General features: G+C 36.3%; 1 protein-coding gene across 2 annotated transcripts; it reads right to left on the bottom strand.

Moving 5' to 3' along the window:
- Positions 1–1,382: 1,382 nt before the first annotated feature.
- Positions 1,383–17,578, bottom strand: asb6 (ankyrin repeat and SOCS box containing 6). Of its 2 annotated transcripts, none has more exons than XM_056464105.1 (7): positions 17,521–17,578; positions 13,772–13,905; positions 10,060–10,232; positions 9,862–9,968; positions 6,928–7,036; positions 6,737–6,823; positions 1,383–4,815 (listed from the first exon to the last, which is right to left on the bottom strand). In XM_056464105.1, the coding sequence occupies exons 1-7, from the start codon at positions 17,575–17,577 to the stop codon at positions 4,085–4,087; spliced, it is 1,398 nt and encodes a 465-aa protein (XP_056320080.1). In that variant the 5' UTR covers position 17,578; the 3' UTR covers positions 1,383–4,084. The 2 variants fall into 2 exon arrangements, with proteins under 2 accessions (XP_056320080.1, XP_056320081.1); XM_056464106.1 differs by lacking the exon at positions 17,521–17,578 and adding an exon at positions 16,984–17,509.
- Between the last annotated feature and the right edge of the window lie 1,445 nt (positions 17,579–19,023).

Below are 19,023 nucleotides of genomic sequence, written 5' to 3'. Positions count from 1 at the left end.
TTAATTATATAATCTTTTTCTTTAATGTGTGATGATGTATATATCCCTTCTGTATATCTTTTATAAATTATTAATGTTTTTTGTGTGTGTATTGTATAGTTTCACATTATTCATGATAAAAAACAGAAAAATGTCTTCTTGTCTTTATTTTATTTGTAAATTCTATATCCACAAATGTAAATTAACCTACACCAAACAATATTTTCCTTTTTTTTCAGAATTTAGTCATTATTTAAATACAGTTTCTATATCTGAAAATCAGCAAGTAGAACTGTCATTTTGTAATGACTTTATTTAAATACTGTAATTAGCCCTTAAACGTCTTACCCTGAAGTTCATACTCATGTTCATTTTTTTATTTTTCTTTCATTCTCTTTGTACATTTTTTCCATTGACAATATAATTAATATTTTGTGTATTGCATACAAATATTGTTTACGTCAACTCTGTATTTTATTTGCATTATTAAAAAAAAAAAGTCTTGTTTAATCTAAGCTTGACTGGTAAATCTCGATTTTGCTTTTTAAATGCGTTTTGTTTAATAGTGTTTCTCAACCACGTTTCTGGAGGACCACCAGCTTTCCATGTCACCTTAACCAAACACACCTGATTCAGATCATCAGCTCATTAGCCGAGACTGAAAGACCTGTAATGGGTGTGACAAAGGAGACATCCAAAACATGCAGTGTTGGTGGTCCTCCAGGAACGTGGTCGAGAAACACTAGTTTAATACACCCATGTTTGTTTCTTTCTTGTTTTTCTTTCTTTCTCTTTCCTTTTTTCCATTTCATTGTTGAGAATGCCATTACTTTGTTGATGGCCATATTACATATTTTATAACCTACTGTATGTGTATACTTGTATATACAGTTTTTGATTTATAGACTATAATAATTAAACAAATAAACAAAAAAAACTGTCTATTCTAAGCTAATTGGTCACACAACCTAATTGAACACACCTGATCCACCTAACCAAGGCTCTGAAAGACCCAAATATAGAAAATCAGCAAGAAAAATCGAGCCATAATGCAGATATTGAGTTTTTTCATTAATATTTTGCTACCCCTTTGACTCAGGAGTGCAAAATTACAACACTGATATACATAAAAACTTCAAGTAATCAAAATATTCAACCATACTTCAACATCAGCCTAATCTACATATTAATTGACATATTATTTCCCTTACTTAAATGTTTGTGTATATATATATATATATAGTTTCAATAAAAACTCTATCAAGACCTCCTGCCTGGCTAACAAAATAAGATTAACCAATTTTTTTTCATAAAGGATGAAAAAAGTTTCCATGTGAATCAAATTTTCTACTAGCAACTTAATATTTTATCATGTATCCAGACACCATTCATAATGAAATCAATGAATGCAAAGGGATTTAATTCACATTGTGTGGCTTGAGACTTCAACAGGATGACACAACCATGAGGCATACAAGGTGAATCATTATTATTATTACATATTGGCACTGTACAATCCAAGTGAAACATTTCTTCAATATTCCCTACTACACAGTTGATCTTGTTAAGGCACATCAAGTACATCATACAGCAAACTAATAATGCAAAACGGTTTCAAAAGAATAGCACATCCGGCAGTGATGCTGAACGTTATATTAAAGATTCATCTGTAAACAATCATCACTTTTCGTACTGAAAGATAAACTACAATACAAACAGAAATGTACCTGATGACGTGTAATAATACAGTGAGATTCCCTGCATTTTGGCACAGAAACACCATTTCATGACACTTATTTACATATTTAAATGGACAGTTCACCCGAAAAACCTGACAATATTTACTTAACTGGTTCCAAACCTGTTTGAGTTTCTTCTGTTGAACACAAAAGAAGAATTTGAAAGCATTATTTTATATTAGCACTAAAGAAAAATGACATAGGCTGTTTGTTCAAACTACTTAATTAAAATGAGCTGAACCAACACAAATTGTGTTAAGTTATTTGGGACAACTTAATTGCTTTATTTTCAATCCACTTAAACTTGTAAAAATGATTAAGTTCACTTAATCCATTGGTGCTGGGACAACAAGGTATTGTGTGGAACCTTGCATTGTTGTAGAGTGTATATTTTTCTACTCCTTTGTGTCTTTTTATACAGCACAGTGGTCAACTATTGTATTTATTTGTGCTTCACAAGTAAATAAATGACAAATTAATTTGAATGAATGTAGGAAACCTGTAACCATTGATTTCCACAGTATTTTTTTCCTACTACAGATGTCATTGTCCACAGATATTCTACTAATTATCTTCTGTTGGGCTCAAGAATAAAACAAAAGCTAAATAAAGCATCTGTCTTTAGAGCACCTTTGGAGGTCAGAGGAGTGAGGTTTACCTGCATAGCACTTCGCTAGCCGTTACACTCACCCTGCTAAACCTCACTCCTATCCCGGACGATCCCCCACTTGTAACCCACCAGTCCTACTGCACCCAATGAAGTCTGAGCTAGCTGGCCTCAGTTACACTCACCTGCCTAAATCTCACTCTCATCCCGGACGAGCCCCCACGTGCAACCCACCAGTCCTACCACACCCAACCTGCTCTGAGCTGGGATCGAACAGGCGATTCTTTGTGTGGGAGTCGGTTGCTTCAACAAGAAGGCTAAAAACCATGACCTCTAGCATCTGTCGCCAGTGCACCTTTAGAGGTAAGGGGAGTGAAGTTTACCTGCATAGCACTTCGTAGCTGGCCTCCATTACTCTCACCCCGCTAAACCTCACTCCCATCCCGGAAGAGCCCCCACCTGTAACCCACTGGTCCTACTGCACCCAATGCGCTCTGAGTTGGGATTGAACCAGCGATTCTTTGTGTGGCAGTCGGTTGCTCTAACAAGGAGGCTAAATCCATGACCTATAGCATCTGTCGCAAGTGCACCTTTAGAGGTCAGAGGAGTGAGGTTTACCTGCACAGCACTTCGCTAGCTGGCCTCCGTTACACTCACCCTGCTAAACCTCACTCCCATCCCAGACGAGCCCCACATGTAACCAACCAGTCCTACTGCACCCAATAAACTCTGAGCTGGGATCGAACCGAGGAATCTTTGTGTGGCAGTCGGTTGCTCTAACAAGGAAGCTAAAAACCATGACCTCTAGCATCTGCCACAAGTGCACCTTTAGAGGTCAGAGGAATGAGGTTTACCTGCACAGCACTTCGCTAGCTGGCCTCCATTACACTCACCCCGCTAAACCTCACTCCTATCCCGGACAAGCCCCACATGTAACCAACCAGTGCTACTGCACCCAATAAACTCTGAGCTGGTATCGAACCGAGGAATCTTTGTGTGACAGTCGGTTGCTCTAACAAGGAAGCTAAAAACCATGACCTCTAGCATCTACCGCAAGTGCACCTTTAGATGTCAGAGGAATGAGGTTTACCTGCACAGCACTTCGCTAGCTGGCCTCCGTTACACACCCCGCTAAACCTCACTCCTATCCCGGACAAGCCCCACATGTAACCAACCAGTTCTACTGCACCCAATAAACTCTGAGCTGGGATCGAACTGGCGAATCTTTGTGTGACAGTCGGTTGCTCTAACAAGGAGGCTAAAGACCATGGCCTCTAGTCATTTGTTATACTGTATAATCATTAAATAATCAGTGGCATAAAATGATCTCAAAATGATAATAATATTGCTTATCACCACAATTTCTGTGATAATATATCACACAACAAAAATTCCCTATCGTGACAGGCCCAACACCAACAGTACACATTTTAAAGCTCCTTTATCTGGCCCATTAACTTCAGGTTTTGGAGTCTCTTCTTATGCTCTGATGAGTTGATTCAGCTCATCTTTGATTAGGGGAGGTTAAAAATGCGCTCAGTTGGTGTGCCTTCAGAAACAGGGTTGGGAAACACTGGACTGATTGATGCGTAATTTTCATTTTTAAGCAAAGTGAACTCTCCCTTTAATATTAGTTTCTCCCTTAGATCACTGATTAGATGAAACAAGCTTTAATAGTCGCTTTAATCTGAGTTTTAATGAATTCAGTGCTCATTAAAGGCTCCATATTTACAAACACACACACGCATAGGTCTGTATCTCAGTGTGTAGAGCGTCGAGGTTTAAACCGGTCCCATCCGGCTCTATTCTTCCAGCTGTTTTCAAGAAGCAGCAGCTCTTTCAATCTGTCCGGCAGTGGCAGAGCTTTGACTTTTTCCTCAAACGGCCAGGGCAGCAGACAGTTGCGGATCCGTCTTCTGCAAATGCATCTAAGCGGCATCGGCTGGCTTTCTCGCTCCTCTAGCTTGCCATAGAGCTCCTGCAGGGGCTGAAGGGTCGAGTCCTGCTCCAGCACAGGCAGTTGAGAGCGCGGAAAAAGAGGAGGGATGACCGGAGAGCAGATCCTGGCCAAATCCAACAACACTTCGGCTTTCGCTAAAACATCCGCCACTTCTGCAGCATCTACAGCTTCACGGAGAGCTTCGGCGAGTCGGGTGAATATCAACTGTTGACCCGTCCAGTAGGAGGCACTGTGGTGGGAGCAGACAAAGGAGGCGCTGTGTTGGAGAAGGAGAACTGTTAGGGGAAACAGCAGGTCGAAGTTTTCCAGGCTGGTGTAGGTGAGGGAATGTTCCCATGCTTCCCCGTCGGTGGCACTAAGGCAGCAGCTGGGATTGGCACCATGGCTGATCAGAAGATGTGCCACGCGGGTACAGAAGTGGCCGATCTCTTTGGCATCCTCCACACTGCTGTCTAGAGCCTCCTTCACCAGGAAGGTCAGAGAAGACATGGGGGTCTCGCCATCTTGCGTGGTCGCGTTCACATCTGCACCTGCATGGGACGAATTAGTGTACATTAACCCCTTTATATTGTTCAAATTGACTACACTTTCGTTATGTTCGGGGCTGTTTTTGCCCCATTGACTTCCATTATAATGACATTTTTTAAGATCCTGCAAAATTCTGAATTTAAACACAAAATAATTGCAAAAAATAAAAAAAAAATCTCATAAAAGCTTAAATTCCAAATCAAATAACCAAATTAGATTTATTTCAGTTTGCAATTAATTGTTTTACATCACTTATAGACATTGAGTATGCAGCGCACGTGATGTACTTGAGTGTCTCTCGAAAAATGACGTCTCACCTGCGCCCTCGCAATCATTACATTACATGGAAGAGGGCGGAGAAATTGTTTAGCAGCCTGTGCAGTAAGCAGACGCGGATGAAGAGCGAGATATTTACATGTGAAGTCGATGCAAAGATGCGATTAGACATCCTGTGGTTCAAATCGAGTGAATAACACAGAGGAAATGCGTTTGACACGCTTCAGACTGCAAAATAAAGTGGGAGCAAACATATAACATATGGAGCAATGGAACAGACAGAAAAGCAAGCAGCTTACAATGATGGAGATTGGTTCAAGGTTGATGGCCACTGGACGTGACTACATTGAAGGACATTATTTTTGCTTTACATGTATGGCTGGTATTATAGATTATTTCGTTTAGCTCTTTCCCTGCAGTTAACGAGAGAAAACGCTTCCCTGCCATTGACGAGCTTTACGACAACCCGTGTATTATATATATTACGGTAAGGCAAACGCATGTCCTAAATGAGGTAAATGATGTCAGATGCTCCGAGGAGTGAAATTTGAGAGAAAGTATGATTGTGGATAAAAATAAGAGTTATAAAACCTTCCTTTGGCTAAATCTTTACCATTTTAGATCTTTTCTTGACTGGAGACCAAAATAAAGAAGTTTTATTTTTATGATGTGTCATTGTCATTATATCAGATTTCACACCTAACATAGTAGGCTACCTAATAAGATATTTTTATGATCCCGTTTATCCCCCCCCCCCCCAAAATACTGTTTAAAGGAGAGAACATTATTTCAACTCATTTCTAAACATAATTCATTTCTAATAACTGATTTATTTTATCTTTGCCATGATGACAGTAAATAATATTTGACTAGATATTTTTCAAGATAATTCAATACAACTTAAAGTGACATTTAAAGGCTTAACTAGATTAATAAGTTTAACTAGGCAGGTTAGGGTAATTAGGCAAGTTATTGTATAATGATGGTTTGTTCTGTAGACTATCAAAAAATATAGCTTTCACAAGCTTTTTCACAAGCTTTGGAGACTTAATGTAAATTCTGCTTTTAAATAATAGGTCACTATAGCTTGCGTCATGAGCCACGGCTGCGTTCAAAATGGCATAATTGTTTTCAAAGTGCGAAGGGAGCTCAATTATCCATATGAAGATCGCTAAAACTGAACTGTAAAAATGCTTTGAAAGCAAATTACACCTAAGAGTGATGACTTCAATGTTTTTTTAATCATTCCAGGTTTAAATGTTAGAATGTTCTAAACTAATAGGGCTTAGAGGGGATAACGGGGAATAGAACACAGCCAGGAATTATGCTTGTAACTACAGCTCCAGAGGTGTAGATACAGGTGTACAAGTTTGCAACGCAGTTTTCGAATGTTTGTTGGAACGACGGATTTGGGAAATGCCAAATCAACAAACTATGTTTGTAACGACGAATCTTGCAACCTTAGTTGGTTAACGATGGTTTTCTAAAACGCACCCCTGGACTTTTTCTCACAATTGCATCCAGATGGATTTTCTCACAAATGAATGGAGGCAGATTGTCTCACATGCATTCAGGCAGATTTCCTCATCTATTTTCTTCTCATCTATTAATGTGATTTCTGAATAAAATGAAAATAAAGTGAAGCACCTCTTTCTAGAAGCAGCTGTATGTTGTCCATGTTTTTGACTGTGAGTCCATCGCTGCTGGCCAGAGCATGAAGCAGTGCCGTTTTTCCTGCAAAATTAAAAAAGCAAGCATGTGCCAAATGATAAACAGAGAGTAACAATCACATATAAACACATTAAATTTTTTCGAGTTAAATCGCTTAAATAAAACACCATTCTTGTCTTTTGCATTCACATCAGCACCAAAATCCAGAAGCACACGGAGACATGGCAGCTTATCAGCCTCCTCACTGGCCAAGTCAATAGGGCTGCTTTCATGAATCTAATGCAAAGAAAAGCACACAGAATTCATCAATACACGACTATTGTGCTACTTTAAATAATATAGTCAAACAAAAATAGAGAAATGAAGCACACAGTAATAGCTTGTAAAATACATTTGAATTAAATGCTTTCTTATGTGGTTTGATGAGGGTCGGATTACCAATGCATTGCATTAAAATATGATTTGCAATCTACTTGCTTCCAGTAATTTGTATGATTCAGCTTAAAGTTCTGACAGTACATCATTTATATTTTGACTTCATAAGTGTTGCAACCCTATGTTTGTCTCGTCTCATCTGTCTTTTCTGTTTTGCTTAGAACACATCTAATTGGCCACTTCCAGCTTGCTTGTTCCTGATTGGCCTACAGCGTTTTAAAAAGCCATGACACTACTTCCTTGGCAGCCATCTTGTTTTTGGTCACTTGCTTTGTGTTTGTTGAAACTTTTGTATGTGGTATAGGCCAGAGTTTTTGAATGTGTTGAGTCTGAATATTGAGATTTGTGAGTACTTTTTGTTTTAGTGTTTGTTTTGTTAATGATACTTTGTTCCACTGGCTTGTTTGACCTTTGTTGCCTGCTGACATTGATTTTTGGATTGTCCTGTAAATATGGCTGCCTGTTTTGTAAATAGTTTGTAAATAGTATATATATTGGGATAGTAAGGAGTGTTTTTTGTGTTAGGTAGTTAGGGTAGTGAATTGTACTTTCTTTTATTTTATTTTTGATCAGGTAAGTTAGAGATTTAACATAAAGGAATTTTGTTTGTTATTTTGTAAAGTGCCGTTTAACAAAATTTATTTGAATATTTATATATTAAAATGTATATATATTTATATATCTAAATAATATATATTATATTTAAATAATAATTTGTTATTACTATTTATGATTTTTAAGATATTTGCATATATTAGTTCTTAAAAAAATATATTTTATATGTAAATATGAATAAACATTTTCTCTACATCAGGGATGTCAAACCCAATTCCTGGAGGGCTGCAGCCCTGCACAGTTTAGCTCCAACCCTAATTAAACACAGCTGATCAAACTAATTAAGTCTTTCATTCTTGTTTGAAACCTATAGGTAAGTGTGTTGAAGCAGGACTGGAACTAAATTGTGCAGGGCTGCGGCCCTCCAGCAATTGAGTTTGACATCCCTGCTCTAAATGTATATAAACCATGTGTATAAATATACACCATAAACACAAATTATGTTAACGGAAACCTTTATTTTGTATACGATTAGTCACGATTATTCCCATTTATTATAGCTATTAAATTATTTTTAAAAATTATAAAATTATTACAATTATATTATTTGATATATAATTTAATAATTTTTATATAATTTATCATTATTTAAACATAGAAATACATCAATATAATCTCAATTGTATTTATAAACTGTAATGTACATGTTAATATTATATGCACTTTAATATATTTATATAATAAATAATACATTCATAAAAGATAATTAATTATATATTATATACATTTAATATACTTATATAACACATTCATAAATTATAATATAATATTGATATATTTATATAACATTATTTAAATATATAAATGTGTATAAATTGTAATGTTGCATTTTAATATTATATAAATTTGAATATATTTATATAATATATAATACATTCATAAATGATAATATATTAATTATACAATATATTGTCTAAATATATAAATATTTATAAATTGTAAGGTACAAATTATAGTAGTATATACACATTTTAACATATTTATAATATATATAATAGGGCTGCATGATATTGGGAAAATCTGACACTGCGATATTTAGTTTTTCAGCTATATATATATATATATATAGCAATCTGAATACAATTTCACCAGATGGCTTGATTAGCTCTATTTGGAAAAAAAATCTTGAATTTAGATTGATTGGGGTGATTTTGTAAAGGTGTAAATTATGTATAAAAATAATAAAAGCAAATTGCAAGCAAAATAATTAATAATATAAAAATAACACTGTATAGACTTTGTGAAGTTTCATAAACTAATTTCGAGAGGAGCACGTGATGTGATTGAGCACGTCTGGCCACTCATCTGTATTCAGTAATAATCCAATCAGAGTGATCCTAGTTTACTATAAATGGATCATTTTCTCCCTACTGTTCTATCTTCGTTTGGAAGAATCCCCCCTTCCACCCCATCTCCTCCTTTTCCTCCCTTTTCTAAAGGGGGAGCTCTCGAGACCTACCTGATCTCGGATCTCCTGATATGCTTATTGACCGGGCGGGAGCCCTGGGCTCAAATATCTCCGAGCTTAGGGTTCTCTCCCGGGACAGCATGCCAAACCTGCTTTATACGCCAAGCATATCTAAGTGGGAGCTCTTGAAATTGTTTTAATAATTCAGTAAAATTATTCTGCATCAAAGTTACAAATGCTGCACTTTTTGTGCCTGTATGCTTTAAATTCTCTTGAAATGCCTTTAAAACACATACAAATGATAAAGTTTCACTCTGTTATTGTTATATTTTGCAAGGACTCCACAAAACGTATGTATTCTTAACTGTTGTGCTGATCAACTGTTATCCCTCAACATTGCAGATCCGGCGATGTGACTATTGCAGATATACACATTGCGATATAAATGCTGAAATGATACATTGTGCAGCCCTAATATACAATACATTTATAACATAACAACATATACAATACATTTATATTCATAACAAATATACACAGTACGTGCACACGCAGTATATTATGTCAATAAAAACTGTAATTTTGTGCATGATTGGTCATGATTAGTCATTAAACACCTTTAATAACATTCATTAATTCTCACCCTGTCCCTCTTGTCAATATCAGCTCCATTCGAGATCAACATTCGCACCATGTCCGGTTTGTTTCTCAGTACAGCAACATGTAAAGGGTTGTAGTACGATACAGGGTCTAAAAACAGTAAGACAAAAACATAGATTTGATTTTCAGAATGATATTGGCATCAGTTAGGATCACTGACTTTAGCATCTACCGTACACACCCTCAAAGTTGAGATCAGCTCCGTATCGTAGGAGCACCCGTGCGGCGCTCACCAAACCAAACTCAGCCACTCGAAACAGAGAGTAACTGATTCCCTCCTTGAAGACGGGAGACTGCGACTCTCTATCCAGCAGCTCAGAAAGAGCCTCAGACACGCTTTCCTCATCATCTTGCCTGTGAAATGCAGAAAAACAAAACATGATTCAGAAATGTGGAGAAAAATGTACACAATGCATCACATTTATGAGCATGAAAGTCCATTCATCTGTGTAACATAAAATTGTGTGACTTTTTTGCATTATGTAAGCAACAGTTGTTATTTTTATCTATTCTATATAAAAAAAAAAGATTTAGCATGAATCTGAAAAATTGGTACTAGAGAGCACAAACGCGATTTTGCTAACTTTTGCACAAACTAATAAAGTTGAAGGTCAAATTTTAAGCCCTCCTGTAAATAATTTGTTATTATTCAATATTTCACAAGTTATATTTAAGCAAGAACATTTTTTCACAGCATTTCTTATATTTTGCTTCTGGAGAATGACTAAAAACAACTAAGGTCAAAATTATTATTCCCCTTATAAATATATATATTTTTTTCAACTGGCTACAGAACAAACATTTACATTTACATTTAGTCATTTAGCAGACGCTTTTATCCAAAGCGACTTACAAATGAGGACAAGGAAGCAATTTACACAAAATTTACACTTCAAGAGCAGCAATGAATAAGTGCTATAGACAAGTTTCAGGTGTGTAAAGTCTAAGAAGCAAAGCATTAGTAATGTTTTTTTTTTGTTTGTTTTTTTTTTTGAGAGAGTACAGTTAGTGGTATAGCCAGAGAGGCAGTTAAGATTAGGAAGGAAAGTGGAGACTAAACAGTTGAGTTCCACCAACTGGGCAGAACTGGGCAGTTCCACTAACTGGGCAGATTGAATGCGAGAGTTCGGGAAAGTGATTTCTTCCCTCTTAGGGATGGAACAACAAGGCGACGTTCATTCACAGAACGCAAGTTTCTGGAGGGTGCATACATCTGCAGAAGTGAGAGCAGATACAAAGGAGCAAAGCCAGAGGTCGCTTTGTAAGCAAACATCAGAGCTTTGAATTTGATGCGAGCAGCAACTGGCAGCCAGTGCAAACGGGTGAGTAGCGGAGTGACATGTGCTCTTTTGGGTTCATCAAAGACCACTCGTGCTGCTGCGTTCTGAAGCAGCTGAAGAGGTTTGATAGAATTAGCTGGAAGCCCGGCTAGTAGAGAGTTGCAATAGTCCAGTTTGGAGAGAACAAGAGCTTGAACAATGAGTTGAGCTGCATGTTCAGATAGGAAGGGTCGGACCTTTCTGATGTTATAGAGTGCGAATCTGCAAGATCAAGCAGTTCTAGAAATGTGGTCGGAGAAGTTTAGTTGGTCATCAATCGTTACTCCAAGGCTTTTTACCATTTTGGATGCAGTAATGGTTGCCCCATCCATCTGGATTGAAAAGTTATGGTGTAGAGTCAGGTTGGCAGAAACTTCAAGCATTTCCGTTTCCGCGAGGTTAAGCTGAAGATGATGATCTTTCATCCAGTGTGAAATGTCTGACAGGCAGGCTGAAATGCGAGCTGGAACCGAGGGATCATCAGGGTGAAAAGAAAGGTATAGCTGGACAAACCGGACAAACCACTGTTGTCCGATGACTAGCCTCATTATAATGAACTTAAATTAAAACGTGGGCGACACGATGGCGCAGTGGGTCTCGCTGTGTGCAACCAGTAGAATTAGAACACACTGTCGAATATTAAAATGCACTCGACCGTTGATGACTGAAAATGACAGAAAGGGGCAGGTCTAATATGCCAAGGAAGTATTGCTGTTTTTAAAGACTACAACCTAAGGGGCCGATCACAACGAACGCGCATTTACAGTCCATTCCAAAAACGCGAGGTGCACCGCACTGCCTTTTTGTTGACAAGAAAAAAGGAGCGTGTGTTTCTGCTCTTTTTTTATGTCGTTAGGCAACGACTGAATCAGCTGGGTATTTAGCGAGGGTGTTGCTGCTGATATTAATATAACTTTATTTTCAGGCTCATTGTTCACATTAACACACTCATAATAACATGACTTGGAATAACAAAAAATAAGATTCGTCTTCCGTTTTATCTCATAGTTTTATAATGGTTGATATGAGCATATTAATACAAGCTCAAATGAGATTGTGGTTAATTTGACTCAAACTATATAATAATTGCTGGTTAAATGTGTTCATTTTTGTCATCGAATATATTTTCCATGCATACATCCACTTTCAAAAGTTCTTTTATCAAAGATTTGTGGTTTTATCAAGTTTTATGATGATTGATCTGTATATTCTAAAAGCAGTGCAAATTAGATTATTGTCAATTTGACTGAATTGTAAACTTTAAGAATTATTTTTAATGTGTTAATATGAGATTTTATTCAGACAATATCTTTTCTATTCTCCACTGTAAAAATTATAACATTATTATTATTATTATATTTTAAGGGATTATTTTATTGTTTTATGATGATTGATAAGTAAATATAAATAGCAGTGCAAATTCATTTGATTTGTAAATTTGACTCAATACTAACTATTTAAAAAAATCTGTTCTGTGTAAATGTGACAGTGTCTGTCCCATATTACATGTTCTATGCATACTGCCACAGCGCCACTATAAATAAAAGTTATTTTTGAAGGATTTGACATGTGGCCCTTCACTTGGTTTGCAAAACTTGATGTGGCCCTCGGGCCAAAAAAGTTTGCCCACCACTGCACTAGACTTTTCTCCCCATAAACTTCCATTCATATGCACGCGATTGCGTCAAGTTTCGCAGATCGCTGCGTTGGAAAGTTCAAGCTTGGTGAACTCTGACCTGTGTAATTGCATCACTTGCGTGAGACCAATCGAGGATCAAAACAGGACCTCTCTGTACAGAAATTTAAAACATGGAGCAAATCGCTCGCTTTTTTAAATGTCTAATCATCTTGTTTAATCCCGCCCCTTTTCGCAGCGCCGCACGACAAAATTTCGCAAGCTCAAACTCTAGTGTGACCGCAGCTTTTCCTGTAGGTTTTAAACAAGCCTGAAGGACTCAAATAGTACGATCAGGTGTATTTAATTCGGGTTGGAACTAGCCCTCCAGGAGTTTGACACCCCTGGTCTATGATTTCTGGGTGCTCAACCCTGTTCCTGGAGATCTACTTTCCTGCAGATTTAAGCTGCAACCTCGATCAAACACACCTGTACTTAATTATCATGTGCTCCTTCACATCCTACTTAAGCTACGGTCACATTAGAGTTTCTGTGTGCAAAATTCTGTTGTATGGCGCTGCGCAAAGGGGGGGATTAAACAAGATGATTAGACATTTAAAAAAGCAAGCGATTGCTCCATGTTTTAAATTTCTGTCCAGAGAAGTCATGTTTGGATCTTCGATTGGTCTCACGCAATCATGTGATGCGAATTTGCAGGTCAGAGTTCACCAAGCTTGAACTTTCCAACGCAGCAATCTACGAATCTTGTCACATGAGCTTATGTTTCCGGTATGACGCATTCCAGTGTGTATGAATGGAAGTCTATGTGGAGAAAAGTCCAGTGTGACGGCAGCTTCAATTTGTTTGGTTGTGTTTGATCAGGGTTGGAGCTGAACTCGCCATGGAGGTAGATCTCCAGGAGCAGGGTTGAGCACCTCTGGTCTATGTGAGCTACTGACCTATGCTGGTTTTCTCCGTCGGTCCCCAGCACACACAGCACCGCGTCCACCAGTGGCTGATACTCGTAAACAATCCTCCTGAAGCCGTGGAGGAAAGGCATGTTCGGGTCCCGCTGACTTACAGTCTCTTCACGCTGGAAAACAGAACATATGCAAATATCAACACGGTGCCATTCAGCAAAGTGTAACATAATATAAGACCTTAAAAGCTTAATAAGAAATACCAATGTAATAAACCAATGTGTCATACGGGACATTCTACCAGAAACATACATGATCTGTCCCTGAAATAAAAACATAAATACAGTGAATAAAAAGCATTTCAACCCAGAAATTTCTAAAATGGACAGATGGTTGATTTCTAGGAGTTGTTATGTAAAGGAGTATGTCATTTATTTGGCTCTCAGAATTTTATTGCCTTCATTAAAAACACTTTACAACTTTACAAACCCTGTCATTGTCATCGTCTCAAATGAACCTACAGCTTTAATAGTTTTGGTATGCTAAAAACAGAAAAAAACTTCAGAAATTGCAAGTTTAAGTTGTTATCATTCACATCAGTTGATTAAAAACATGAGATTATAAATAAATTCTACCAATAAATACTACAAATATATAATACAAATACATTTACAATTGTCCCCATGTTTCTGTCAGTCCTGTCACATTTGCATTATGCTTGCAATACACCTTTAACGTTATGACTTAAAGGAAGTGACATAATTTGATGGAGGAAGAAGCTGACAGTGATCAAGAATGCATTTTACCACTGAATTGTATGGTTTTGCATGTTTTTGTATGATTGTTTTGAGGATGACAAGCTTAAGTCAGGCCCTGTCACATTTTTTATGAGTGAAATTGTACATTTCTGGTAGAATGTCCCACACATTAGACATTATGGCACACTCTAAAATGCTTAACGTGTCTTAATGTATCTAAACCAACCAGAGAAACCCAAATTTTGTCAAATATTACTTGCAATTAACACTAACTACTCTGAAAAGATTGATAGCAGTTTTGACAGTAGTTAGCATTAATTACAAGTAAAATTTTATAGAAATTTGATATATAAATAAACTTAAATATATATATAGACCACAAAGCACAGCAGCGCAGTAGTCTCAGTCGAGCATCACATCTTAACCAACAATAAAAAAATATCAGCTCTTAAACAAAGATTACAAGACAACACGAGTTTCTTTCATTGAGGTAAGGTTAGTTTTATATTTGCACATTTGTTCAGTGACAACTTGTAACATGCTCCCTATATTGTATAGCATGGTACTTGGAATGTTCGGTCTGAATTAAAGTTTGTTTTGCAGTTGACATTCATAAGACATTTGGTTTCAAACCAATTAAATTCTTTGCTCCTGCTATTATTTGAGTCAAAACTATGTCAAATGGACATAAATATGTGCCTTTTATGTTGCACAAGGCTTAATTTGTCAATATAAAAAACTAAATAAAATGAACCATATCTAATTATACACCAACTAGTACCAAAAGTTCAGAAAAACATCCTGGTTATTGCACAAGAGTTACTTTTAATATAATATAATACTTTTAATGTAACTACATTGTAATAATCATTTAAACTCTGACACCATTTGAAATAAAGGAATCAAATCAACCCTAATATTGTCTAAATATTATTATCTATGATGCACAAGACCTGTTTTTTACAGTAATGCCTTTGTTGTTTTTATATACACTACTGACTCCATATTTCCAGTATATCGTATACACTTAAAACTCTGACACTATTTGAGATAAAAAAAAATCAAATCAACTCTAAAATGTAGTAAATATTATTCTCTATGATGCACAAGCTTTGTTTTTACAGTTATGCCTTTGTTGTTTTTATATACACTACTGACTCCCTATTTCCAGTATATCGGATACGCTTAAATGAAACTCTGACACCATTTGAGATAAAGGAATCAAATCAACTCTTAAATTTTGTAAATATTATTCTCTATGATGCACAAGACCTGTTTTTTACAGTTATGTCTTTGTTGTATTATATACAGTACTGACTCCATATTTTCAGTATTTCGTATACACTGTAAATGCTCGAATGAATTAAACTCTGACACTATTTGTGATTAAGGAATCAAATCAACTGTGAAATTGTCAAAACATTATTCTTTATGAGGCACAACACAAAACCTGGTTATTACAGTTATGGACTCAGTACTGTAGTGTATATAAAAACAACAAAGGCATAACTGTAAAAAACAAAGCTTGTGCATGACAGAGAATAACATTTAGAACATTTTAGAGTTGCTTTGATTTCTTTATGGGCGACGCAGTGGTGCAGTAGGTAGTGCTGTCGCCTCACAGCAAGAAGGTCGCTGGTTCGAGCCTCGGCTGGGTCAGTTGGCGGTTCGGTGTGGAGTTTGCATGTTCTCCCTGCGTTCGCGTGGGTTTCCTCCGGGTGCTCCGGTTTCCCCCACAGTCCAAAGATATGCGGTACAGGTGAATTGGGTAGGCTAAATTGTCCATAGTGTATGAGTGTGAATATGTGTGTGTGTGGATGTTTCCCAGAGATGGGTATCCGCTTCGTAAAAACGTGCTGGATAAGTTGGCGGTTTATTCCACTGTGGCGACCGCAGATAAATAAAGGGAAAAGAAAATGAATGAATGAATGACTTCTTTATCTCAAACAGTGTCAGAGTTTAAATGATTATTACTTTTTTTTTACATTAAAAGTTTTTTTTTAATATTATAAAACAAATTAAATGCAAATTTAAAAAACAGACTTTTGTGCAATAACCAGGATGTTTTTTTCTGAACATTTTGGTACTAGTTTTGTTGTAACATTTCATATGGTTAATATATATATATATATATATATATATGTTTTTTTTAAATTAAGCTTTGTGCAACATAAAGGGCACATATTTATGTCCATTTTACATAGTTTTGACTCAAACAATAGCAGGAGCAAAGAATTTAACTGGTTTAAACCGAATGTCTAAAGAATGTCAAACGTAAAACTAACTTTACCACGATCTGAGACCCGCATACAAGGATGACTTCAAAACAACATTAGCAGTACTATTAATTTGACTGTGAACAATGTTGTACTTTGATAGTCATTGGCTGCTAATATGATTTCCCTATTTAGAATTTGCAAATAATACCTTTCTGAAATTACATTATTAAGGGGAAAGTCCGAATGTGTGAATATAAAACCAATTTTGACTTACCTCAGTACATTACAGAGTCCTTTGAAGACCTCAACTGCTTGATAACAATTAACAATCAATTTGTTAAACGTTGTAATAAATTAAAAATTATACATTGATAATATACTAAATATATTAAGAGTTATACAAGTAAAAATCCTCTTCAAGTTTTTAAATAATGCACATTCACGTCAGAGGTTCAGTTTATCAGATGTAACGTTACCACACCTCTAAAAAGAGCGGACTGTTTGACTATTAGCATCATAAAGTTGACTAATTTAACACTTCGCATGATATCTTTAAAATTAAACCTTATAAAGAGATAGAAAATAAACCCAGAAAGCCGATTTATTCATTCTGTTAGACTCAACGTTGGATGATGTTCTATGTTGTGGGCTCATGTTGTTTGCAAGCTGTTTACCTTTTACTATTTATGATTAACGACTAATCAAAATTCAAGGCTCCACATTTTTTTCACATATATGTTGTACGTATAAATATTCATGTCAAATATGTAATACTCGTTTATTCTACTGTTTGATATTATCTTTTTCTTACCCACTGTAGAACCGGAAGTAGTTCTTCCCACATGTTACTTTTAAAATAAAAGCACATCGGGGAAAGTGTTGCAAAATAAAAGCGTTTCCATTCAAACAAGTCTACGAAATACAAGCATCACCAAATCTTGGATAGATTAATAAATATATTATTATTTAAAAAAACTTATTTATAATAAAGCAGTTTTTACAGCCAATAAAGTGTGTATGAAAATATAAAAAAAACATTTTAACCAATTTGCTGGTTTTGTTAAGGTAAATTAAAGACTTTGAAAACAATGCAACATATAAATATGATCTCTAAAGGTAGATTTATTAGGAGCATTTACTTATTTATTTTAGAAAAAAAAAAAGTTTGAATAATTGTGCTCCTCCAAAACACTAAAACATGTAAATACAATGATCTATGTACAAATACACTCACCGGCCACTTTATTAGGTACACCTTACTAGTACCAGGTTGGACCACCTTTTGCATTCAGAACTGCTTTAATTAAGATATTTTGGCCTATATTGACATGATAGCATCACACAGTTGCTGCAGATTTGTCAGCTGCACATACATGATGCGAATCTCTCATTCCACCACATCCAAAAGGTGCTCTATTGAATTGAGATATGGTGACTGTGGAGGCCATTTGAGTACAGTGAACTCATTGTCATGTTCAAGAAACCAGTCTGAGATGATTCATGCTTTATGACATGGTGTGTTATCCTGCTGGATGTAGCCATCAGAAGATGAGTACACTGTGGTCATAAAGTGATGGACATGGTCAGCAACAATACTCAGGTAGGCTGTGGTGTTCACACGATCCTCATTTGGTACCCATCCGCCTCAAGGTTGGACATGTTGTGTGTTCAGGGATGCACATCTCGGTTGTAACGAGTGGTTATTTGAGTTGCTGTTGCCTTTCTATCAGCTCGAATCAGTCTGGCCATTCTCCTCTGACATCAACAAGGCATTTGCATTCTTTGTAAACCCTAGAGATGTTTGTGTGAAAATCCCAGCTGATCCGCAGTTTCTGAAGTACTCGGACCAGCCTGTCTGGCACCAACAACCATGCCACATTCAAAGTCACTTAAACCATCTTTCTTTCCCATTCTGATGCTCAGTTTGAACTGCAGCAGATTGTCTTGACCATGTCTGAATGCATTGAGTTGCTGCCATGTGATTGGCTTATTAGAAATTTGCGTTAACGAGCAGTTGGACAGGTGTACCTAATAAAGTGGCCGGTGAGTGTATGTACATACAATATTCTTTATATTTAAATTTTTTTTTTTTTAAATTGACCCAAAGGAAATGTAAAACTTTCCCAGTGATGGGTTGCAGCTGGAAGGGGATCCACTGTAAAAAAAAAAACATATGCTGGATAAGTTGGTGGTTCATTCTGCTGTGGCAAACCCAGATTAATAAAAACTATAACAAACATCTGCCAATGGTCTCAGGAAAATTAACTTGGTTAATATGTAATTTTCGCTAAATGGGAGTTTAGCATTTATTACC

Source organism: Danio aesculapii, chromosome 8 (assembly GCF_903798145.1).
Source record: "Danio aesculapii chromosome 8, fDanAes4.1, whole genome shotgun sequence".
Classification (NCBI taxonomy): domain Eukaryota; kingdom Metazoa; phylum Chordata; class Actinopteri; order Cypriniformes; family Danionidae; genus Danio; species Danio aesculapii.
Note: the sequence above shows the minus strand (reverse complement) of the source record. Positions and strands in the feature narration are given on the sequence as shown.

Excerpts from the sequence above, each read along its gene's own strand:
- asb6 (XM_056464105.1), bottom strand. The coding sequence starts at position 17,577 with ATGTGCTTTTATTTTAAAAGTAACATGTGGGAAGAACTACTTCCGGTT. Across the intron at positions 9,969-10,059 it reads AGCTGATCTCAACTTTGAGG|ACCCTGTATCGTACTACAAC; the intron begins GTGTGTACGGTA and ends TACTGTTTTTAG. Across the intron at positions 7,037-9,861 it reads ATATTGACAAGAGGGACAGG|ATTCATGAAAGCAGCCCTAT; the intron begins GTGAGAATTAAT and ends TCTTTGCATTAG.